Source organism: Haplochromis burtoni, unplaced genomic scaffold (assembly GCF_018398535.1).
Source record: "Haplochromis burtoni strain Fernald_Lab_line unplaced genomic scaffold, NCSU_Asbu1 Contig_351, whole genome shotgun sequence".
Lineage (NCBI taxonomy): Eukaryota > Metazoa > Chordata > Actinopteri > Cichliformes > Cichlidae > Haplochromis > Haplochromis burtoni.
The window spans coordinates 546,942-572,200 of record NW_024582712.1 but is presented as its reverse complement, the minus strand read 5'-3'; the positions used below and the strand labels follow the sequence as shown (position 1 = coordinate 572,200).

Genomic DNA, 25,259 nt, shown 5'->3' with positions numbered 1-25,259 from the left:
ACGTCTCATTTTTGGCATAGTTTCGTGGAGTGTGGGAGGCGCTGCGTGCCTCTTTGTGCGTAACTCAAGCAAAAGCAGTGAGGGGAATGTCGGCTTGTGAATGATCGGTGTTTGAGACGGCAGGGAGCGTCAACGTTATGGGTGAGAACGCTACAGGCAGCTAATGTCACAAATTTTTCAGAAAACATTGTTTTAAACTGTAACCGTGATGATTTCAGTTAACGGAATTCACTATTTAACATTTTGGCTTTCGCTTGGTTTAGCTTGTGTAGTTGTCTGAGCAACCAACGCCCAGTCGCCCGCCTCCAGTAGGATTGTAGCTAGCTAGTTGTTAGCCTCGGTTCGCGAGCAGGCTGCATAACCTAACGGGAGTGTCATTTCCTGTCTTAAGCTCTTCGACAAAGTCTCCCATTAAACGTTTCTATGTGTTTTATGTGCTAACACCTTAACCACCGGTCACTGTTTTTACAAAGCCTGTCTACAAATGTTAGTACTTTGTCTAATGAGCTAAGTTGGTGTCGTATTTCGGATTTAAACAGCTCACGTTAATGCTAAGTTGCATGCTTTCAACCTCAAGAAGCGTTGAGCTGTTGTGGTTTTCGGTTTAGCATTTTTTCTAAACGTGTGAAAGAATTAAGTAGCACTATGTAGAAAAGAGTGTGTGTCGCAGTCGCAAAGCCATAATTTTTAAAGCTCTTTTTAGCCAGGAATGGGTGCTGCATTAGTGCGTGATCAATAATTTGATCAAACTCCCATGATTGGAGTATCTGGGTTAGGCAGTCAAAGCCAACTCTGGGGGATGTGGCAAGTTAGGAGGGGGAGGAAGGCAATGCTGCCATCTAATCTGGATTAAAGTGGATCTAGTACCTCAGAGTTCATGTTTTGACTTTTAAGTTCATTAGCTTCAGACCGTGGCCTCTAAGTCAGAATGCTGTACCTGCTCCCCCACCCCCGTGTCGCTGTGTCAAACTGAAACACCAGATTTGGTGTTCTACGGAGCAGAGCTTTCTAAAATCTGCACAAGCAAACTTTAGCTTTCACCTGCCACCACTTCCTTTAGCAGCCCTATCACGAAATACCGGAAAGGAAACACACGGTTGTAGTTTTAAAATGTCGGTTCTCATATTTTCATACTTAAAAAAATGACCTGTTTGGTAATGCCTGTCTGCAAAACCTAATTTACAGTATTTCCAAAACTAAGGCAGTATGATACGGCTGAAATTAAATTGCATTTCTGGTAGGCAAATCAGCACATTATGTCTTGGTATCACACAAAAGACACGTGGGCTGCTGTTGGTGGGCAGGAGATGCTTTGGTGTAAGAAGCAGAAATACTCTTATAGCCACAGGCAAAAAGAAAAATCTGCAGCAGTTGGTGAAGCTTGCTTTATGGTGCTACTGACATTACAGGAGCAAAAACGGGCTTGTATTGCTTAGATCGTGAATTATTTTGCCTGCAGGCCTCACAACTAAAGAAGCTGATTCTGGAGACAGGATAGTTGGTTTGTCAGGTTGCCTGAGATTTCTAAATTATTTTTTTGTTTGTCTTCCTGTGCACTCCCCTGTGTTTCTTTGTGTCCCTGGAAATGTTGGCTCTTCCTGCACATGCTGGGATTTCATTACATCCATCAATGCCAAACAGCTGTAAGTATAAAAAATATGTTTCATGCCTGAAATGTAACTGGACTGCAGTATTTTTTTCAGCAGTCTTTTGTAGATAAGCTTCTCAGAATACAAACCAGAATGTGTGATGCTTGATATTGTTTTTCCTTTTTACTGTGGAAAACCAAAGACAAGTGACTGAACAAGACAGAACATTGACAAAAATAAACTATGGTGGTATTAACTTATGCTGGACATTATAAAGAAAATTTTTGTGGTATTTTCAGGGTGTGTCGTGGTATTATTTTAAATATTTTAGTGTAACTGGATCTTTATATAGTTTTAAAATGAAATTTTTTGTCAGACGTATATCCAATTAAAAACATTTTAAAAAGCCTACTCTTAAGTTTTGATTTTAAAGGAAATATTTCGCACAAGGCTCTAGAGTCATTCTGCCTGTTATACCTTTAACTTAGATGTAATGGCACCTTTTTGTTGCCGTTAAACAAATTCTGCCTCAAAAGCTACTTTGAATTAAACTCTTTTTGAACATAGTCTTCCAAACTTTGTTGCCCAAATGATTTTGCCTCCAGGTAGAAACACCAGTTAGCCTTGAATAGCACATTGTCTTTGCGTTGCCTGGTCTTCTGTCACTGTGTGAAATTTCAGCACAGAATCAGCATGACCAGAAAGGAAGCAAAACAGGTTCTTTCGTTTAAAACTTTAAACCTTCCCAACAGCAGACACGGCCCCTGTCTCCGGGCAGCTCTGCTCCCCTTTCTTTATCCTCCATCTGTCTGTATTGTTCTTAAACTCAGCAATGGAGCCCCTCCCAAATGCTACCTGGCTTGCTAACATTACCCAGCATGCCATTCATGGCAATTTTTATAGCTTTAGAGAGAGTTTTTTGTTTTAGAGTCTGTGTCATGCCCTGTTGACTAGAGTTAATTTTAGAGTATGTATTGTTGTTTTGTATTAAGGTATATGAGTTTTATGGTTCAAGCCATGAGCGATAAGGGTACACAGCTGATACACTAAACACACTCATTAGCTAGTGGCCAACAGTGTAATACATTTAAACGACTTTGAAAGCCCTTGTGGATGTTTAGTCTATTCACCAGTATGTAGGTATTTGAAATATTCATATCACGCATGAAATCACGGCTGATAAAGGGCCCAACATTGATGTGTATGTGTACAGCTCCATTCTGGGCTTAATGGTTTAAATTTATAACACATCTTGAATATTGTGGCTTCTGAATACTTTCAGTGTAAACTTAATCAGTTGCATAATAAAGATGTGAGAATATACTTTTTTCTTCTTAATCCAACACAGTGGAGAGTCCGTTTCAATTCAGGCAACATAGTTTGTTCATGACTTTTTGTTTTACACTTTAGAAAATTAGATTTCTTTGTGGTTTAATTTTTTTTTTTACTTTCTTACAGCAACAGAAGAACCTAGAAGGATATGTTGGCTTTGCAAGCCTCCCGAATCAAGTCTATAGGAAGTCGGTGAAGAGGGGCTTTGAGTTCACCCTGATGGTCGTGGGTAAGAACACACGCTGCTCGCCACTCAAGTTTTCCCTTGTTTTGTTTGAATCATTTCATTGTATTCTTTGCGGTTGGCATTTTAACATCCTTCACTGTGTGGTTTGTTTTAGAGAGAGAGAGAGAGAGAGAGACGGGTTTGTGTGTGTATACACAGCCATATTTATACACAAGGGACAGACCCCCAGCTTTGTAGTGTTAATTGCTGAGTCAAAGAGGAGGGGCGCAGATTGCATTCCTGTTCGAATTCATCTCGATGTCAGATCTTTGACACTGTCTCTCAGCAAAGAAGCATTTGGGTTGGAGTTATCTAAAAGTGCACTCAGCAAATCAGAAATGCAGACATTCTTTTACAGCGCTCGGATGTGGTGGTTGACGCTGTGCCAAGATCCTCCTTGGCTGATGAGGCCGTATTTGGAGGGACAGTGTATCCTAGGGTCAAAGCCATTTCCTGTGGTGGGACCAAGAGAATTCAAACCCAGCATGCATCTAAGTAAAGCCAGTAAAGAAAACTGTGCGTTGTTAATGCTACGAGAGTGACGTCTCTCGTTGCATTAACAATGCACAGTTTTCTTTACTGGCTTTAATTATTGCTGCTTATAAATGTTCAAACCTGTTAGTGAGCTGTCTCTTAAATGTTGTTATTAGATAGTTGAAGTAGAAGATCACTTTTGCTCCCCCCTCACTTCTATTGCTGTTGGATAGTGACCAAGTGGGCCTCTGGGGGCTGTGAATGCTTCGCTCTGTTTGTAACAAATATCTTCATTTTGGGGATAATTGCTGAAAAGATTAAACAAATGGCTTTGCAACAAGGAAAGAAGAGGAGGTCCTCTGGGCTTTCTGTTGCTTAAATGGTGGCTATTGTTTTTATGGTATCACCCGCTTTCACGGACACACTCACACTCAGCTTTTCTTGGCTCCAACTAGCTGCGAGCCCACATGTCCCTGCAGTGCTGTTCACATACAACGCAATGCGTCACCAGCGCGGTGTGATAGGAGTCAAGGATAAAAGATAAAGGGAAGCACAAGGAGAAATTGAGATGGCATCACCACCGGTGGCTGGCTGGCTGGCAAATCTCTGCATGCCTCATAAAATCACATGACCCAACAACCTGTTCAGCAGCTCATTTCACAGGCTTGTCAGGCATTCAGATCGCAGTTTCTCGCTCATGGTTGCGTACGGTGATAAAATGTACAACAAACCGATGACACAGTACGAGCTCCACACATTACCCTTTGCTTGTAGCTCTGGCATAAATGGTGGCTCGTTAAATATTGACTTATGGCCATCAGCAAAGTCGGGCAGTGCCAGTGGTCGTTTCCACTAATGATCCTTTTCTCTGGGAGCTTGGACACTGGACGCACAATGGAAAACCAAGCATGAGAAGTCTCCCGGACTCCACAGCCAGCCAGCTGCACATAACAAGAGCCATTGTTCATGTTGTTTTCTTAGCCTTTTAACTGGTAACCCAAATGGATCAATGTCTTGGGCAAATGTTACTTGCATCCCCAGTTAGACACATGGTCTTTTCTTGTGTGGAAGATGCCAGCAGTAGACTTTGTATAGCTGTATTACAAGTGATTTTAAACCTCTTATTCTGAGTGATACTGTGTCTCACAATCTCACTATGTTTTGTTTTGGGTTTTTTTTTTTTGTTTGTTTTTTTACAGGTGAATCTGGACTGGGCAAGTCCACATTGATCAACTCTCTGTTCCTAACAGACCTGTATTCAGCAGAGTATCCTGGACCATCAAACAGAATCAAAAAGACTGTGCAGGTACACACTGACAAAAATATCTCTTTTAAAATCAGTTAAACCTGCAACAGCATGTGCTGGGCTGAAATAATATCACTTTATCTTTAATCAATACAGGTGTTGTGGTATAAAAGTTTTTCTTTATCTGTCCTTGTGGCAGCAGACCTGAATCAGATGTTAAAGAAAATGTTCCACTGCAGATAATTTGAGTTTTTATTGTTTAAATATTGCAGTTATCATTGGGACCGCTATATCCAGAGAGGTACTGATAATAAACACGAGATTAAATTTAGATATTTTCATTCATTGTCCTATATGTGATAGACGTGGTAAAGCTGAAGGATCACTGTCAGACTCTGCTATTATTTAATACCAGGCAGCTTTTTGGGGGTGATGCATGTAACGTTTTTTTTCTAAACAAAATGGGATATTAAAATACTACACTAAAAAGTCTTAAAAGCCTGAATGTATGCCATGCAGATTGAGCAATTAAGAAAAAAAAAATATGGTTTTTACTATGGTGTTTGTCATCATGAAATGTATCTGAATATTGGAAGCTGGGGAGAGTCATGGGGTGTTGAAAAGGTTTTGTTATTTTTAAATTTTTCTCCCAGTTTGTGAAATTATTCTCACAATTGTTTGAACAAGTCAGACTTTCCGTCAGCTGACCACATGACTTCATGTTAATCTTCCTTGATTACAAAACACCATCCTAGATCCTAAAAGCCTAAAGTGCTGTGTGACTCTTGCTTCAAAGCCTTTCTGGTTTTTCAGAATAGTTATCAATAGCACAATATGTGAAGGCATGTTGCTACATGCTGCCCATTGCCAAATATTTTCTGTATGAGTTTTGAAATCTTAGATACACTTACCTTAACGTGACGATCATTTTACACCACTCCTTCCATACTGTGTTTTCATTACCTACTAAACAGGTTTGGTTTCAAAGGCGCAGTTTATGGGAGAAGTAAAACTTAGCATTCCTGTCATTCTTTCTTCGTTGACAGGTGGAGCAGTCGAAAGTTTTAATAAAGGAAGGCGGTGTCCAGCTGCTGCTTACAATAGTTGACACCCCAGGGTTTGGAGATGCTGTCGATAATAGTAATTGGTAAGGGTCACCACCACCTTCATTTGTAATCCTTAAAATATCAAAGCTACTCTCTGACATTCCTGCATCAGAAGAAGGGTGCAGCAGTTCCGCAGATTTCAAAAGTGGATTCAAGTGCTTTGTATGTTTGTCTTTTTGGCTCATTATTGTGAAAAATCCCATTATCTGCCAGAATCACATTAATAAATTTCACCTATTTAAACCACTTGATCAACTTTTTATTCTTAATATCTATTTCTCACTATGGGGAGGTGAAATATACACCTGAAAAACTTCTTCACACTTCTTTGACTTATATATAATGTAGAACATCAGATAATTGTAGTGACACATTTATCATGACAGACCAAAGACTCCAGAGTTGTTTTATAGACACACACTTGTTAAATATGATCCTTTAACTTCATTACATTTTGCCACATACAACTTGGACAGAACATGATAAAAGCTGGTCTGATGACCCTGTCATTTTGAAAATAACAAATGAGATAGAAGGGGGGAAAGAAAACAGTTCTTGGCAATTTCAGACTCCTAAAGTCCACTTATACCTGATTATACCTGTGTGATTATTTATAAAGAGCAATCTAATTGACCTATCTTAAAAAGTGATACATTCCTGCTGAAACAGCTTTTATCCAAGGAATAATCATAAAATGGTTTATGTGCACCTTTGTCACTCGAGTCCACTAGTGAAATGTTTCCCTGTTAAGAAACAAAGACCCAGCAATAACTTAACTGAAGCTGTAATTTGTATTACACAGCTGGCAGCCAGTCATCGACCACATTGACAGCAAATTCGAGGATTACCTCAACTCAGAATCTCGAGTGAATAGAAGGCAGATGCCCGACAGCCGAATCCACTGCTGCCTTTACTTCATTGCCCCTTCAGGACATGGGTGAGTCTAGGACACAGATTCCGTTAAAGACAACTGTTATCAAGAACCTCTTTTAACACTATACAATGCTACTACAAGCATATCCAGAGAGAATTAACCTCTTAAACTGCCACATGATTGTTGGGTTTGAAGTTAGCGGATGAAAAGCATTGGACTGGAAAAGGGAAAAGGTAGTAAGGGGAAGGGTGAACAGTGAGAGGAAATAGTGTAAGGAGGGAAATGAAGGGTCAGTAGTGCCTCAAAGGTCAGTGAAGCAGGGTTGTGAGTGGAAGAAAAGGTTGCTGGTTGAGATCATTGTGCAGCCTGGAAAATTCAGAGAACGGTCGGTAGTGTAGCATTTCCTCCCTGAGCATTTTCACTTAATATGGCTTTCACGGAGGTGCTAGATGTGCGTACTGCTTCTGAAACTAACAGCATTGAGCGGTAGTCATGTTGGACTGCTTAAATTTCTGCAGTAAATTCATATCTTGACATTATTTTTCTCCTACAACTAGACTCCCCCACCCCCAGCTGTTGTTGTGAGTGATAATGTGAGACTGAGTCAGCCTGACTTGCAAAATAAGGGTTAAAAGTGGGCCTGTTAAAAGGAGAAATAAGTGTGTGGGGGTTCTAAGCAATACTGAGACGCTGGCTCAATGCCCGGCAGATGATACTGATGACAAAAAGATGACTGTGGAATTTTAATTATAATGTTTATCATTCATAAGCTACCATGTCTTCTATAACAGGCTGGTGTGCTCATATGGCCTTTTTTCTATGTGTGTCTACGTGTCATGGATGATGCATGTTGGTTAAAGATGAGAAAGTGTGAGAGTAGTGAACGTGAGAAACTCTAGTGGTTATTTCCTGCCCTCGGGGGGGAACAAGATAAAAACCTCTTAAAAATGTATTTAAATGCACGAGTTGGTTTTATTCCTTTTAAAGTGAATGGTTGCTCTCTGTCACATCTGTTGACCTTATTGTGTCTGCTGTGTGGCTTTGCAGATTTCATTAATATGCAAATATCGCTGCTTACTCACATGCCTTTCAATCTGCTGATCATGACCTACTGTAAACTGTGAACCAGGCTCTGTCCTCCTTTGTGTCCTCGTCTGCTTTCTGTGAGACATTGTGTTTGTACAAGCCCGCGATCTGTACTCACACAAGCTTTACTTTTATCCTTGAGGATGGGCAGCGTATGCTCTGGCATAAACACAACTGCACACTCACAGAGCACCCCTTCATAACAGAGCTGACTGCTCTCACACAGCCGCACAATGACCTCCAACATTGTGATATGCTCTGGCATTCACAACCCCCGCAGCTAAACCCTGGTTTTCCTTTGGGGTTTGAGGGGCTGATGTGACGTCAAGGTTATCTGCAGGTCTAGAAAAGTCTCATAAATCACTCAATTCAGTTCAAGACTTCAAAGTATTGCAAGATTAGCATCCAGGAAGACTTTATTTAAAATACAAGGGAAACTTGAGTGGTTGTGGATTTTGCTGTAGGATGCTATTGATTTTTTTTTTTTTTTTTTGCAGCTATTAGATTTTTAGCAAGCAGTGTTACAGAGTGGGTACAAAGTAACTAAATATAGGAAGAAAACAAGCACAGCAGATGTCAGATGACATAAAAGTGACTCACTGTAATAGTGTATAAAGTGATGTGGACAGTGCAGGGTTTAAGTTAACAGCAGAGTCTCTTCTGTGGTGTGTACTGTAGGTGCGAACAGTTTCCTGCCATTGTGGTAGTAAAGCAGAATCGCTCTCTTTAACAAAGTGCAAAGTGTAATTTGTACCAAGGGTGGTCGGTCAATGATGAATAGCAGTTAATATAATGGTAACATTTCCATCCTTCAATTTTTACCACAATTTTTTTTGGATCCAAATTACACTAATGCATGAATTATGTATAATATTAAATCTAGGTCATATTATCAATATTAATTTACATGATACCTTTACATAATTGGGTCAGTATATTTAAATCCTTTCCTGCATCATTGGTGACGTGTGTGGCGTAGCAGTTAGTGCTGGGGCCTTTCTGTGTGGAGCTTGCCGGTTTTTTCCCTGTGGCGCGTGTGCGGGCAGAGTGGTTTCCTCCATAAATCCAAAGACATACATTTTAGGTTAACTGGCGATTCTAAATTGTCCCTGGATGTGAGCTGGATAGAGTGACAGAATAATGTGCTTTTCAATATGTAGTTAAAAATGCGTCTTGTAGTCTGAAGAACCTTGAGTGGTCGGTAAGACTAGAAAAGCACTTTATAAATGCGAGTACATTACATTATTAACATAAAACTGAATTTTTTTTCCCGTCCATCTGTTTTTCTTTTGGATAGTTTTAGGGAAACACTAACTGGCTACATATTTGTATTGGCTGACATTTGCATAAGTTGACATGTTTTCTTTTATCTGATTGGCTGTTTGTTTTGTCAGACTGATTTTGTGCAAGCTAAATGCTTATTTTTTTAAGATAAGGTCTCCCTGGAAATGATTCAGAATAAATTAACTAAAAAATTGCAAAAACTTAAAGGATATTAGCATTAGGATTTATACATCTGTAAAGTCCCAGAATCGCACAAAGAACGCATCCTGAATTATAGTCATGCCTTAATTTTTCTTCAGAGACATGAATGACAAATATTGGGTTAAAAAATACTTTTATCAGCACAGCACAAGATCAGTTATTCTGGTCTTATTTGAGCTCTTGATTATTTAACACGATTTAACCCTGATGTTTAGAAGAATTATATGGCTTTTGAAATGTATTCATTAAAATGAACTTATTTCAATACCAGTTTTGCTAATGCTGTACCACTTATGATTTCCTTTCTCCCTCCCTTTCTTTGATAAAATATGTAACAATATTTGTACAAGACAGTGTGGGAAATATGTCTGTCTGGGTTCCACATTATTTTCTTCTCAGTAAAGAGATAAATCTGGGACACGTTTAGCTTAGCCAGACTGGTGTTAAATCACAGAGGGCGTTGATGGACTGAAATTCCTGTGGTTATTTTGTGTGGAGTCAAAGTTGGGGAAACTCCACACCTTCTGACCCTGTTTTCAGGAATTTAATGCGTGATTTCTGTGATCTTTGTGTGAAGTCGCTAAATTATCACTCAGCATGTGCCAATAAACTGTCTGCATTGTTTAATGTATTATCAAAGTCCAGATTACCTGTGTGTTTTCACCCATACGAACTTCCTTTATGAAATGGACTCAATTAAGTAGCTTTTCATTGCTGCATTGCAGATTGTCTCAAAGAGTTTAAGAGCAGCACTGTGTTGTATACAAGCCTGCATAACCACATGATATCAGTCTTCTCTTAAAGCATCATATTCTATTTCAAGGCACATTTAGACTTTAACCTCAAAGAATCAATAGAAGACATGATTGTGTTTGATAATAAAATACAAAGTGAAATCCAAAGGTACTGGGGTATTTCTCCAGCTCATAAACAACCAAAAATAGCAATGCCTCCCCATGACTGAGAGGTCATATTCCCAGATATTACAAACATAAGGTGTAAAGGAGTTCTATATTTAGTTTAGCTCAACTTATCTAGTCTACAAAAGAGCCGATCAAGAAGCCGTAGTCAAAAACCAGTCTGCCCTCAACTATCCTAGTAGCTTCTAAATATAGCGAGGAGTACACACAACAGTAGTTTGGCAGTTTATTTTATGCTTTAATGTGCTGCACTGAGTCATTGTGTCTGTAAACGTCTGGCATTATTTCAATGAAATGTAAAGCTGTATTTTGATCTCTGCAGACTGAAGCCCCTCGACATCGAGTTTATGAAACGGTTGCATGAGAAAGTGAATGTGATACCCCTCATCGCTAAAGCAGACACTCTCACCCCTGAGGAATGCCAGCAGTTTAAGAAGCAGGTCAGTGGTTTCCACAGCTGCAAAGTCCTGCAGAACAACTATGTCAGAGGCTCCTTTATTTATTTATTTTAAATTCCCTTGTGGTCATTGGCATGACTGATGCCGAATGATAATAGAGTAGAAAACACCATGTTTGGTGTTGCATTTGTCAGTGAATACAAAAACAAGGTGGTATTGCAGAGAGCTAAATTTAGCACTGCGTTGCTATGTAGTGTCCTGAGCATGGTGGTAGTAGGTCTACACAACCTTTGTGTGTGTGTGTGTATATATGTGTTTTAAGGTTCTTTTTCCTTTTTGTTAAAAAAATGTCATCAATCCGCCGTAAGATCAGTCTTCTGTTTTGGCCAACATTGTAAACTTAACTTTGTGTTACAAATGTAGCTGGTGTCAAAGACAACTTAACACTCACCTGGTTGGAATTCCCCCCCCCCCACAAAATGTTACAGTTACCAATATAAACCGTCCTCTGAACAGACACATTACAAATGACACCCTGACGTTGTACCTCTTGTTAAGTCATTCTGACAGACAAGAAAATGGTTAAATGGCCTTTTTTCCTCCTGATAGATCATGAGGGAAATCCAGGAACATAAAATAAAGATTTATGAGTTTCCTGAGACGGATGACGAGGAGGAAAACAGATTGGTCAAAAAAATAAAAGTAAGTGGCTTCTAGTGTGTTGTAACCACAGGTTCATCTACTTGAAATACTTAAACAAAAAAAAATCATTGAGGGTAAATGCTTTGTTTTTTGCTAGGACAAGTTGCCACTAGCTGTGGTAGGCAGCAACACCATCATCGAAGTGAACGGCAAGAGAGTTAGAGGGAGACAGTACCCCTGGGGGGTTGCAGAAGGTAAGAGACAGAATGTGTAATAAATGCATCTAAGCAAATGAAGAGTCTTATGATCGGACAGAGTTCCTAGAAACATGTGCATGCATGTTTCTCTGTTTATTGGATTAGACTGCAACTGTTACTTGAGTCTAAGCTACAAACAAGATTATGTAAAAAAAATTTATCCTGATAACTGACTGATGTCTTACTTTTCATTACAGTTGAAAACAGTGACCACTGCGACTTCACCATCCTCAGGGATATGCTCATCAGGTACTGAAGAATAAAAAAGACCTCATAATATAACCCTTGTTTCCTACACATAGACCTTATTACATCACTCATTAGTGCATTGCTTTGGTGTTTTTAAATTTTCATAATCTAAAAAAACCCCAAATATTCTTTTTCAAAGAACACAATCAGTGACTGGACAACCAGCCCGGTCTTATTTTGAAAGTTTTGTTCTGGCCTGTCCCATCTCATGTTTCCCTTGCCAGGCACACTGGTGTAATATCAGTTTCACTTAGTTGCTTTCGCAGAGAGAATCTTGTCTCACACTGGTACGGGGTTAACCCGGGGTTCAGATAGTTAATGTATCATTTTTCCACCATTACCTGTTTTTGTAATTTTGTTTTGAATTTTTGATTGACTAGATGGTTTTCGTGTTTACTTCAGTTTTTAAAGATCTATTTTTAATTGTTTGTAGTGGGGGTTTTTTTGTTATTGTTTTTTTTAAGTAGTGGTTTAAAATGTTAAAAGTTCCCAGTCTCGTTAAACACCTGCACAAAAGTCTCTCCAGGGTATTTCACCACAGTGACTAAGACTGTAACTAAAGACATTTCCTGAGGCCCTATATCACTTAAGTTGGTTTTTGTGTTCCTCTATAACCTTTTTTTTTTTTTTTTTTTTTTTTTTTTTCATTTAACATTTAAGGTTTAGTTGGATATAAAAAAAATTGGGTCCAGCCTACCAGTTTAGACTGCAGCTAATGTATGTACATACAATGTATGTCCCCTTTCTGCTCTGGTGATCTTCTGCATCACCAGCTGCAGTTTAAGCCAGTTCATCCTCAACTGATAATGTTGCACGTTTTTCAAAGTAACTACGATTATCATTAAGAACATTTAAAAAAAAATAGTATAACTCGAAGCGCAGTTAAAGTATATATGTTCTTCTTTTTTCACCCCAGAACTCACATGCAGGACCTGAAAGACGTGACAAACAATGTCCATTATGAAAACTATCGCAGCAGGAAGCTGGCCGCTGTCACCTACAATGGAGTGGACAACAACAAGGCTAAAGGACAGCTATCCACCAAGTAAGTCCTAGACAAAAGGCACTAGACACATCAATTGTAGCTAAAGGGGTTGAGGTTACCTCTGCTGTTAAACTGCCCGAGTAACAGCTGCGTTTTTCAACCTAAATTTTAAAGCCTTCTGGATTTAGTATCACATATAATGAAGCTAATGCATAGCACTGAAGGAAGGGTATACCAGAAAGCATTGTATGTTTAGAGCACACACAGTGTAGATAGTGTATTTTAATTAAGTTAATAGAATCAAGTTGATTTCTGCTGACTCTGATGTTGCAGAATGTGTTGCAGTTTTGTGTTGAACCCATTTCATGCATACTTTTTGATATTTCATGTGTTTTGGACTTTACATAAGCTTAATTTTTCAAATTTGCATGTGTTAACTTAAGTGGAATAGATTTCTGAAAGCAGTGGGATGAACATTTGCCACATAGGAGACTGCAGATGGCTGTGTTATCACATTATGTAATCATATCCTTATTTTATTTAAGTATATTGGTTCCAGGCAACAGGGAAAGACAAAGCTGGAGGATGACTTCTTTCACTGAACCTTGTGATCGCGATTTGTGAAAAATACTGATGTGTTGTTGTTGTTTTTTAATTGTAGTTTATCACTCTACTAATTTTCCACTGATTTCAAGCTTGGATTCAAAACACAATGATTAATTGTCATTAATACATTCATAAGCAAATGGCTAACACACACTGCTAAAACTCTAGCTCCATGTTGCTGATGCTAACACACAGCTAAACATTTGACCGACGGCTGAGTGTGTCTGACACGCAGCTCACAAAGCTGACACTTGTTTTTTCCACACTTGTTTTTCCATTTTGCAGTGAAAAATAGCTTCAGTCACAAACTAATAAGTGTTGTTTTATTTTAGTGCATGATCTCATCATTGCATGCTTTGTGTGTGTGTGTTTGTGTCTGTCTGTGTCTGTGTGTTTGGTTGTGTTTTTGTTTTGTTTTTTTTAGACTTGAAACAGTTGATGGAATGTAAGTCAATTTTTTTTTCAGTATTTTTGAGACCTATAACATCTTCATCTTCACATCCTTCCTCTCCTCTCCTCTTTGGCTGTATTTGGGTGGTTTCTATCCCCCTTGTTGACTTTGGTCTGCCCCCGCCTACTTTTTCCATAGTAAAGGTTTTGAGGAGGAAAACTGTGAACGGTCTCACCTCCTGGTCACCATAGTTTACCAACCAGGACTGTGATGCTTTCAATTTTTCCAATCGACAATTTTTCCACTTCTATATAGTCACTGCTGCCTCCACCTGCTGCTGCTGCTTGGATTAGCAGCAGAGACCTGCGCATGAGATGTTTTAAGCGGTTACCAGTACTGGGCAATATATCACTTTTAGAAAAAAAAAATATAGACATAGAATAAAACAGTATCTTTCTCATAGATATAATTTAAGTTGTGCTGTATGAAGAATTTGTCCAGCAAAGCCATACTAGTGTTTGCAGGTCTTGTTTCCACTGCAGTCTCCAACTCCAACCTCTCCACTCTCCCTCTGCATCTACAGTTTGCAGAACTGTAGATGCAGAAAGTTCACTTTCTGCATGGAAGGAAGTGATGCCAGTCCAAAAATGCATGTTAGTTTAGAGATTTAACTGACATTAGCAACTTAAGCAATTATTTTTACTTATTTAATACTTTTAGAAGACAGAAATAAAGGTTTACACTGCACAATTGTTGTAAATATTAGCAATTTAACTACAAATTTTAATTTTAGTAAAAAAAATAAAGGTTAGTACGATAACACCAGCAAACTGTTGTTTATTCTCCCGATAAAAATTGCACATATTCACCTTAGTTTTATCATCCGTACTCCACCTTAAGTGACCCTACAGTTTGAAAACCTCTGGTGTACTAGATAAACGGGCATTACACTTCCTCTGTAACACATAAAACTGGCTACACCAGATATGAAAATAGTCTGACTGGTGCATGTGTGTCACTCTGCAAACATAAATCTGGAACACTTATTGTTCTGTCGCAAAAATGTTTTATTGTGTGCCTATTTATTTAAATATATTAGCAGAATAGTATGCAGACAGTAACAGACATCTGCATTTATTCTCACAGTACCAGCCGGCAGATGCTTTGTAACTGTAGGCAGTCTACCTCAGCCCACAGATGTTCGTGTTGGGTGTTTAGCTTTTAGTCCACATAAGCTGGTGGAGTGTAACAGTTTCACTTCCTTGTTGGAAAGGACAGTCTGACAGCAGGTGAAGCTTTGAAAATGTTCTAATTATAGCGTGCTCTTGAAATGAGGCAGACAGGTATGCGAAACAAAAATATCTCTGGCAGCCTGTTGCCTTTCTTTACGAGTAGTCTACTTTGAAAATCTGAGACTGAAGAAGTCACTTGGATGAGTGACGAAACGTTTCTCCCACAAAACGCTGCGTCCAGATGAACAGAATCAACTTTTTGGAGATACTTTGAAAATCCATCTATCACCTGACCAGAATTATAAAACCTGACTCATTCAATCAGCCTAGCATTTTAAAGTTTGTCAAAACCGGACTTATGTCTAAGTTATGTTGATTTGTGTTAGGCGGCATGCATGATGACTAAATATAGAAAGTATCAGGCTTAAAGAGTTGAGAAAACCATTTCTATTAAGATTTAAAGTTTTAAAGACTTTTAACTCTCCAAACTAATCTGCTTCAGCAGGACTGGGGAAAAAAAAACATATTTACATGAATATGTTCATTAAAGCCCCTTTTCCATTAGTACCTACTCTGATCGGCTTGGCTCGGCTCTGATCGACTGGTTTTCTTGAGTAGCACCTAATGTGTGTGGTTGTCATCATAGAAACAAGGCCCTGCATCCTGTTACATAATTAGTATGTGACACAAATGCTACAGCGAAGGTGGACGTTGATGCAACAATATACCTGCTGCCCCTTTTTTAAATAAGTAAATTCAAATTAAGAAAAATGTGAAAATAACTTGTGCCAGCTGAGAGCTGATGATTTCAAAAACACCAAAGCTTCTCCTGCTGCCGTGTGAAAATACTTTTTAAATGAAGAATATTAAAAACGTGAAGAAGCAAGAACCTAGCATCCACTAGCACACGTTTTGTGTGTGTGTGGAGGGGGGGGTGTATTTGTTTTCCCCCTTCAGATTTGTTTAGCCTCCCTGGGAAAAACAACACTTAAACATAGAAAATGTTTACAAAAATGACAAAAAAAAAAAATCGGGCGTCTCTCCAGTTGTCATTCCCACAAGCTACATTCCTCGTAAGCTCAGGTAACCGCTCCACATTCTTCATGACAGGTCTCTGTTCACTTACACTGCAACAAACCAGCCTGGTGAGCTTTACTAATGTTAATCCACCTCCACTCGCTGTCAGTGGTCACAGGTTCCTTGCATTAACTTTTGGATCCCTCCTCTGGTTCCCAAAATTGGTTTGTGGTTGCTTTCATGTTCTTGTCGCAGCCTGGGATCCTCCATTCCTAAATCTTCACCTGTGCCTCTATTTTTCTCCCTCCTGTTGTTTTTGTTTGGAAAAAAGGGAATAATACTGTAACGAGATTTCCTTGTAGTTATGAAAATGTGCTGTATAGATTTATTGTTTCTGTGAGCTCAGCAGATGACAAATTTAGTTCTAATAAAATTACTTTTAAGGTTTGATCCAAACTGATGCATCTCATGGTTACATTTCAAGCATTGTCCTGCTTCTCTCTCTGTGATGTTCCAGCCTGCATGCAGTAGTATCTGGAGGAAAGGAAATGCTGAAATGAGACTTTAATTTGCAGACAAAACTGACTAAAAAAGCTCACATAATTAAGTCATTCTACTGATTAGAAACATTAGTAATACTGAATATACTGATAAGTAGGATGATGCTAGTCACATTCTGTAGTTCACGTCTAAATTTCTGTTTGTGCATGTTTTCGCGTGCTTCCTGTACAGGAGTCCTCTGGCCCAGATGGAGGAAGAGAGACGAGAGCATGTGGCTAAGATGAAGAAGATGGAGATGGAGATGGAGCAGGTTTTCGAGATGAAAGTCAAGGAAAAAGTGCAGAAGCTCAAAGACTCTGAAGCAGAGGTAAAACACACAGGCTAATGAATTCTGCAATTCATGCAGCAGTGAAGTTGCCTGTCTGGGCTCCTTCCTTCCTCTTATGCTGACGTGTTTCAGCGGTTAGACGTGTGAGGGGAACTATAAGAGCGCGCGCTGTTGATTTTGTGCACATGAACGTTGCTCTTTTGCACACAGGTTTTATTCCTACGTCTCCCAAAACAATGTTTAGAAAGCAGATGTTTGAATGTTTGAAGAGATAATAGCCTTCACATCCAGTTTAATACAAGCTGCTACTGACAGGAGACTGGCTCCAGATAGTTATAAAACTGTTATTAGACCAAATGTTATTAAAATATACCAATTCTGTCTTTGAGTCATCCTCAAAACTTAGTGAGCTCATAATGTTAATAAAGTAGATAATATTTTACCAGTGTAGACAAATGTTTATTTTCCTTCATTTCATATCTCTGACAGTACGTATTGAGACTTGGATTCAGTTCTTAAGTCTACTCTCTCTCCTGCATTTCTCTAAAGTCTTTATTAGCTCAAAGTTCTCCATGAACAGCTCAGTTTCACCAAAATGTAAATGCAACGCCCTCTATAGCACGGGCTATAAGTCATGTTTTAAAAGATGTGTCCCGTTTGCGGTTTATATGTGAAATGCAAACACCGACTGGTGTTGATGTAGCACTTGTCGTCTCATTAATACAACACCAGTGGTTATTTGAGAATTTGCTCAGTTGAGAGGATGTCAGTCAATCCTTCATCCAGCCTCTGTCTCACTGAAGTCCTCAGTGATCAGTTCCTGTGATACCTTACAGACCTGAACATTTGTCCCATCAGAGCACTTCGCTCTTAAAATGCAGACTTACTTGTGGTTCCTAAAGTTTCTAAAAGGTCTACTAAAAGCCAGCACCTTCAGGTATCAGGTGGAACCAGCTCCTAGTTTGGAACTTCCTGTGATACACTGAGAACCTCCCCTCCTCTTCCTTCTCTTTACTACTGTGGCTTTGTGTCTCGTCCTTTTTACTCTTCTCTTTCACCCTTCCACCCCAAATAGCTTTGGGAGATCTTCCACCGCTGTTGTTAAGTGCTGCTCTTTACCTTTAAAATTTAAATCACCATGCAGTGACTGGTGTTGGGAATTGGTGCTTTATAAATATATAAATATAAAAACTTTAATTAAATAGCAGAGTGTAGTCTGAGGCTACATCCCTAGTTGATATCTTAAAAGTATTTAAATTACATCACTTTTTTGTGTTAGATTAAATATTCTACATAATTAATCTGTCACTGTAATTTAAATAGAAGTTGAAGTCAAAGTTATAAAAAAACCTTCAGACTAATAAAAATTTAATTGAGCTTCTGATGATTTTCAGGATCATTCGCTGTCCAATTTCCCTCGAGGTTAAAGTTTCAGCTCATTTCTTTCTCTCTTTAATCAGCTGTGTTTTTCTCTCCTGTGAGTGTTAAGCTGCCACTAAACTGAAATTTAGCCATAAGCTCGAAAACATTAAGAATTAAAATATAAAAACGTGGTCTCACTTTGACACTATGATTGTCTCTTTATAGGATTATTCATTCTCCTTCTGTGTAACTGAGCCTGTATCAGGAACACAGATAAAGTGGCAGTTCACATTTCTGTGTGTGCGCAGCACTCGGCTTATTTCCTGCATGTGTGCCACTGCCTTCAGTCCAAAGTGCTTACAGCGTCCTCTGTTCTGTTATTAGCTTCAACGGCGTCATGAACAAATGAAAAAAAACCTGGATGCTCAGCACAAGGAGTTGGAAGACAAGAGACGCGTGTTCGAGGAAGAAAGGGCAAACTGGGAGACCCACCAGCGCCTGCAACAGCAGCAGATGGAGGCCACCAGGTACAGCACACACACCGGGGCTCAGATCGTATATATGCATCATCATAGTCACACCCTGTGGTTCAGCTTTATGCAAAGTTTGTGCATGCATCACACATTGCAGGGTTGGGGAATAAATAGATTAGTGGGTTATGTCTTTTCATTTTCTTAGATTCTGCATTACAGTGCATGCTGTTTATTTTTCAGACTACCAGCTCTCTAAATACTTGATTGGATTCAGCCTTTATGCTGTGTGTGTTTATCAGGAAGTGTGTCAGCTTCAGGGCCAAACAACAAAACGGAAGCAAACCATCTAACAGGAGCATAAAAATGCATGTAAAAAAGTTGCAGCAGTGTTTTTTTGCTTCAGTGAAATGTGGTGTAGTGAGTGAGATTGTTGTATGAATGTAAATTTTTTTTGTGCCATTTAGGGTATTTAGCAGGGTTGCACTCTATGGTATTTTTGGCTGAGGGTAGATGCAGTCCACTGTGTTGTAAACACAGTGGACTTGGAGGCAGCTTCCTATGTCTTAACTTCATTTCTAATGAAGTTTAACTACTTAACCTAAAGACCACACAAAAAAGGTATTCTCGCTCTGTAATAAATTCATGTGCACATGTGGCTGTCTGCTGCTGTGTTTGTGCTGTTAGTCCTTTTACTTTGCAACAGCAAAAAAGAAAAAAACAGAAGTCATAATGTTGAAAGAACTTCTGTGTAGATGAATGAAACTCGTCAATGTTTATTTGATCCTAGTTGTTTTCGTTCTTCTTCCTCTTCACGGTGAGCTCGACTGTGGTTGTTTCAGTCCCTGGACATGGACTGCATGTTAATGGATCACTGTAGTCTTCACAGTGGCCAAATTTCCATTATAATCCTCTAAACAGAAGACTATGGACCCATGCAAGACCACACCCTTAAAATGACACATCAGTAAAAAGGCAATAAGTACAAAAACGATTGTTGACAATGTTTCACAACATTGAAAAAAATAGCATAACACTTAGGATTTTTGAGAAGGTACCAACAGTATCATGTATGGTCAATAATTTTGTTAAGTGGTAGCTTAAAAAAAAAAAAGCAGCTAAAGACTAAGGCTGGGTGATATGGCCCAAAATTCATATCGCGATATAATTTGAAGCATGTGCAGTAACGATATATATCACGATATATTCTTTTCTTCTGTATAACGTATTTTCCACACTATAAGGCACACTTAAAATCCTTTCTCAAAAATCGAGAGTGTGCCTTATGTATGAATTCTGGTTGTGCTTACTGACCTCGAATCAATTTTGGCGTGCAAAAATCTGTATAAATTTTTTTTTAGTACAACTTTGGTAAGCTGCACTGCTTGATGGATTGTCAGAGCATTACGGCTGCCGTAGTGAGGAGCTTCACGGAGTAATCTGGGTCCATTCAGTGTTGCCAACTTAGCGACTTTGTCGCTATATTCAGCAGCAGACAGCCACATGTGCACATGAATTTATTACAGAGCGAGAAAACCTTTATAAAAAAAGACAAGCGTATTGCTTTTACTCTCAACAAGCAGCGGGTGCTGTAACGCAGTCAGTTCTTCTTTTACTCTTTTACTCTTATGCTGTTTTGTGGATCACAAGGTTTAAAACTATCTTATCTCACTATTCTTGGGTACAACTATATAGATACAGGACACTCACGACACAAAGTAGCCTAAATATTCGAATGCTTCACTTTCTGCGGTCCAAGCCCAGGCTAAAGGAGCAGGGTTTGGAATTGTGACATTAAAAATGAATCAATAATCTGCTAAATCAGAATTTAATTTGTAGTTCTCGAAATAATACTTATGCAATTTAAGTACCTTGACAGTCGTCTGTGTCAAGGTAACTATGCATTTACTCACTTTATGTATCTTCCACGATGTTATTTCTCTCTCAACAACATAGGTTACAATTATGCAAATTGGGCGGTGACGTCATTTAGCGACTTCTAGCGACTTTTAGGACAACCAATAGCGATTTTCCTTACTGAGGAGTTGGCAACACTGGGTCCATTACTCCGTTTACTTCAGATCCCAAAGTCAAACCGGTCTAAATTCTTTCATCTTTAATAAATCATCAGCGTTGCTGCTTTATCGGGTGTAACAATTAAGTTTAACATCCAGGCATCCATGAAAACAGAATTTATTAAATTTAACGGAGTTAAAAGTTAACAGGAAGTTAGCTCGCTAGTTTACACCTAAACATTTTATACCATGTTCTGACTGAGAGATTTTTGAAACTAATTAAAACGAACAGCTCAGCTACCACTTCCAACATAAATGAAGACAGGAAACTAAACAGCAGTGGCGTTTGCAGGGTTACTGAAGTTGGACTACTGGTATATAATGATGTGCTACGTGATTGCTAGCGACACAGCTATGTTAGCATAACATTAGCACAGTAAAGCTGGAGGATGAACGCCAAGTGTTGTTTTTTTTCTCCACTCGATAAAATTTAACGTGAGGGATTCTGGTGGTCAGGGACAAATGCAATCGCATAGCAGGATGCTATACACGGGCCAAACTTCAGTCAGGAGAACAACTGAGATTATTCATCCACAATACGAGGTTAGTTATTAATATACTGCAACAACATGGGAATAGAGCAGCAGCGAGAGAATTCAACATTAATGAATCAATGTTACGGAAGTGGAGGAAGCGCAGTTTTTGGCCTTCCCCATATTTCAAAAGTGCTTCATCTCTTTGCTATGACTGTCGCCCGGCATAATTTGCAGATGATAATGGTTTTAGCCGCTGTTATGCTTTCGACCAAAACAGGCGCGGCTCGATGACGTCATCAACATGCGCTATCGCGATAGAGCGATATAGTCAAAATCTCTATCGTTGGCCAAATTTATATCGCCCACCCCCACTAAAGACTGTTTATTCTGCCAAAAATGAAAATGGACTTTAGCCAGCTGAACCAGCTAAAGGTTCTCATTCTTCTAAACCAGGGGTTGATTTTCCCAAGGGGCCACCAGTGCAAGTTTATCAAGGGATAAAATTAATATTGAGTAGAACTGAGTTCAGGCGCTCAACATTCCCAGTTTCTCATGTAGCTCTTTGGGAAAACTAACTGCCCACTCCTGCTCTAAACCAGGCTTTGAGCTTCGAGCTTGTATATTATTTGATGATTTTACTCGAAATGTGATTTGGATAAATTGGGCAAGGGAGGTGAGTCAGTTGTGATATGAATGGGTTTATTGTTTCTTCTTTATCGGCTCACATCACAGCAGACAGAACCTCCGTCAGAGCGTCAAGAACTTTGAACAGTGTTGTTAAAGATTCAGCAATCATCAAATGAAGTGGTGTTTGTTGTTTTACACAGTTATAACCTACATATATAAATAAACATGAAGTGTTTGAAGGACAAGTGTCACTGACTTTTCCCCTCTTCTTCAGGACCCTGGAGAAAAACAAAAAGAAAGGCAAGATCTTTTAAGGACAGTCGGCAGGACCACCGCCACTCGAGAAATTTATGTTTGCCAATGTTGCCAGTCAGGACACCAGTGTGTGGCTCTGATGTTACCCCACCTCCTCCCAATCTTCCTCTATCCTCCCCTCTTCTCCCCGCTCTCCTCCCCCTCTTCTTCTGTCCCTGCTCTGTCTGCCAGCACAGCTGTGCTCCTGCTCCCAGCTGCTAGAGGGCGCACTGGGGGCATTTGTGGGTGTGTGAGGGGGCCTGGGGGGGGTCTGCATGTAAGGCCAGAACAGCCTCTGCAGAGCCCCCTGGCTGCCTAAGAACAGCCATTATCTTCTTCATCATCCTCAAGGAATGTTTACTTTCCATATTATTTTAATTATTATTATTATTATTGTTGATGTTATTATTGTTATACTAAATACTGTTCTCCACCCCCAAATCGGCTGCTTTCTTTCTTCCCAAGGTTGCTTTTAAATGACTGGTGTGTGTAGATTTATCATTTACCGGGGCCGCGCCAATGTTTATCTTTTGCTTTAATTTTGTGCTGAATAAATCGTTAGAGAATGATAATGAAATGCTGAATATGGAATATATACCAATAATCTTTATAAATGGCGGCCAAATTTCCCCAACCTTTAAACATCTGTGTTGGCCCGCAGTTTCACAATCGGTTCATCCCTACAAATACCCACAAGTACAATCAGTTTCTGTTGAAATGCTTGTTTACAGGAAAAGTTAAAGTATATGAACATTTAACCTGACCTTCAAATGTGTATCAAAGTAAGAAAAGGACAAGGCATTAACGAATCCTTTGTTTTGTTTTGGTTTTGGGTGTACCTGTTAAACCTGTAACCCTCGTCCCATCAGCGCAGCAGGCTAGAACGAAACACTGTCGGTAGAAAACACGAGAAAATGCACCTTGGGCCTTTTTATAGATAACAAAAAATGGCTAAAGCTTCTTTTTTTTTTTTTCCTGAAATATAACGCTTTCTTTTTCTTGTGTGTTTAGCTATGTTCACTAGCCTCGGACCACCATTTATATTGTCATAAGTGTTACATTTCACTTTAGTTTATTTTTATATATACCGAGCCAGCTGAAGTAATAACTTCTTTTGTATGTTTAGAAAAATCCTCAGAGACTTGACAGCTGCGTGTCCACTGTTAAAGAAAAACACTTCCAAATATTAACAGTGATTCTGGACACATTGAAAAAAATAAAATAAAAACAGCCCACATGTTATTTCAGTTACTCTGCGGAAACCATCAGTGGGAAATGAAGAGTCAACACCACATTTTGCTTTGGCTATGTACTCCATCTCTGTATTTTTAATTTTATTTTTCATTTGTAATGTACAAAGTCACTTAATAAACCTGTGATATTGAAGAGTAAGATGGATTTATTATGAGAAAACGTGCTCATTATGAAGTGGGGAGAACACCAGTTTTGTGACTGAAACATAAACATAAAATAATGCTTTTTATTTAATTTTTTTATAAAGCCCCTCAATTTAAACACGTGCTCTGGTAATTTTGAATTATTAAATGATTTCTATAGTGGCAATATAGGACACTGTTTTACCACTAGGTGTCGCTCTGTGCACTTTAAGTGTTAGGGCGATTTTCAATGGCACTAAATGTTATATTTTTTGTTATATATGTTATATATTTTATACATTAAATAATATGTACAGACTATAAAAGTTGAATGGAGACAAATCACACGGATGGAAATTTAGTTTTTCTTTCCGATCTTCAGCCTTGAATCGACGCCGGGTCACAGAGCTCCTGCGGGGATGAAACCAACAGTTGACCAGGCAAATGTAAGCTGATGTGAGACTAGATTTATGAAAGTGTTGCGGGAAATATACCTTAATCCCAAGAGCTTCTCTTCCCCATCAGACCCACAAAGGTTTGAAATTTGTGCCCTAGAAAGAAAATCAGCATTTCACCAAATATATATATATATATAATTTTTTTTTTTTTTTACCTCTGAAATAATGCTGAACTGAAATGCAAAAAATAGAAAGTTATAAAACTTACGTTTACGTGCCGTCCGTGTTTTTCCTGTTTGTGAAGAATTAAATGGATGAGTGAACTCTCTCTGGGTAGATGAGCAGTTTAAAACATAAATCTGCATAAATTTGTTCAAAATGCCGTCATATCGTCTTACCAGACTCCTTTCTCCCCATAAATCCAAGATGTTGGCGAGATCCTGGTTTTCTGATCATTCTCACTAAAATGTCTTGAATTTCTTTAGAGTTTGGCCATTTTTCCTTATATGAGACAAACACAAGCAAATAAAGACGTTTAATATTAAACATTCTCTTTTTTCCATATGAGAAAAAATACAATACAAGCCTGAAACCGAATCCAAGAAATTATTTCATTAAAAGGTTTTGAGCCTAAGCATTAATCATAATCACATACTTTGTTTTAACTTTCTTTATACGTACTCTGAAAGGACGCTGGCAGCAAAGAAAGTGCCAGCAGGTTTATAAAATTTTACCTCCTCGATGTCTTCTCTCCAGATGTCAGCATCCATATCTTGACAGAAAACGTTTGACAGAAGCAGCACAGAAATGAAAACAAGTTTAAGCGTTTCCATCACTGCAGACTGTGTGTACTTAGCCAGGAACACAGATAATAAATATCTGTGTGCAAGTGGATCACACCTCACTGCTGAGTTTCAGATGAAGAGAGCAACATCCACGGTTCTTGTGCCGAGGTCCCTTTACGCAACGTTTGCGCGCTTTTACGCACAGCTGTGTGAGTGAAAGATGAGGGCTGATGCTCATCTCCGACAATTATTCTGAGTCACTTGTTGCACGTCTTCTAAATGGCCTTGTGTGACTTGTTCAGAGAAATGTTTTGAACTGGACTACTTTAACACTGGCTAAAATGCTTATCAGACTACGCTATATGATATAATTGGAACATCTTCACAGCACATGGAAAATCGTTAAATTAACAGTAAAAGAGTCAAAAACTGGTTATGGACAAATCAAGTTT

The 25,259-nt window shown here is 38.9% G+C and overlaps 1 protein-coding gene and 1 long non-coding RNA gene across 3 annotated transcripts; one reads left to right on the top strand and one right to left on the bottom strand.

The window, feature by feature from the left end:
- On the top strand, positions 1-23,634 carry sept7b (septin 7b). 2 transcript variants are annotated; one of them, XM_014340258.2, is made up of 15 exons: positions 1-141; positions 588-589; positions 3,048-3,150; positions 4,821-4,927; positions 5,914-6,014; positions 6,776-6,910; positions 10,661-10,778; positions 11,346-11,438; positions 11,536-11,632; positions 11,833-11,884; positions 12,801-12,929; positions 13,900-13,920; positions 16,848-16,983; positions 18,691-18,833; positions 22,229-23,634. In XM_014340258.2, the coding sequence occupies exons 1-15, from the start codon at positions 138-140 to the stop codon at positions 22,266-22,268; spliced, it is 1,281 nt and encodes a 426-aa protein (XP_014195744.1). In that variant the 5' UTR covers positions 1-137; the 3' UTR covers positions 22,269-23,634. The 2 variants fall into 2 exon arrangements, with proteins under 2 accessions (XP_014195744.1, XP_042084724.1); XM_042228790.1 differs by lacking the exons at positions 1-141; positions 588-589 and adding an exon at positions 615-1,643.
- Positions 23,543-25,175, bottom strand: LOC102304429. The gene is made up of 5 exons (XR_317079.2): positions 24,757-25,175; positions 24,421-24,523; positions 24,291-24,314; positions 24,119-24,175; positions 23,543-24,035 (listed from the first exon to the last, which is right to left on the bottom strand). It is a non-coding gene; the product is annotated as an uncharacterized LOC102304429 (long non-coding RNA).
- Positions 25,176-25,259: the final 84 nt, after the last annotated feature.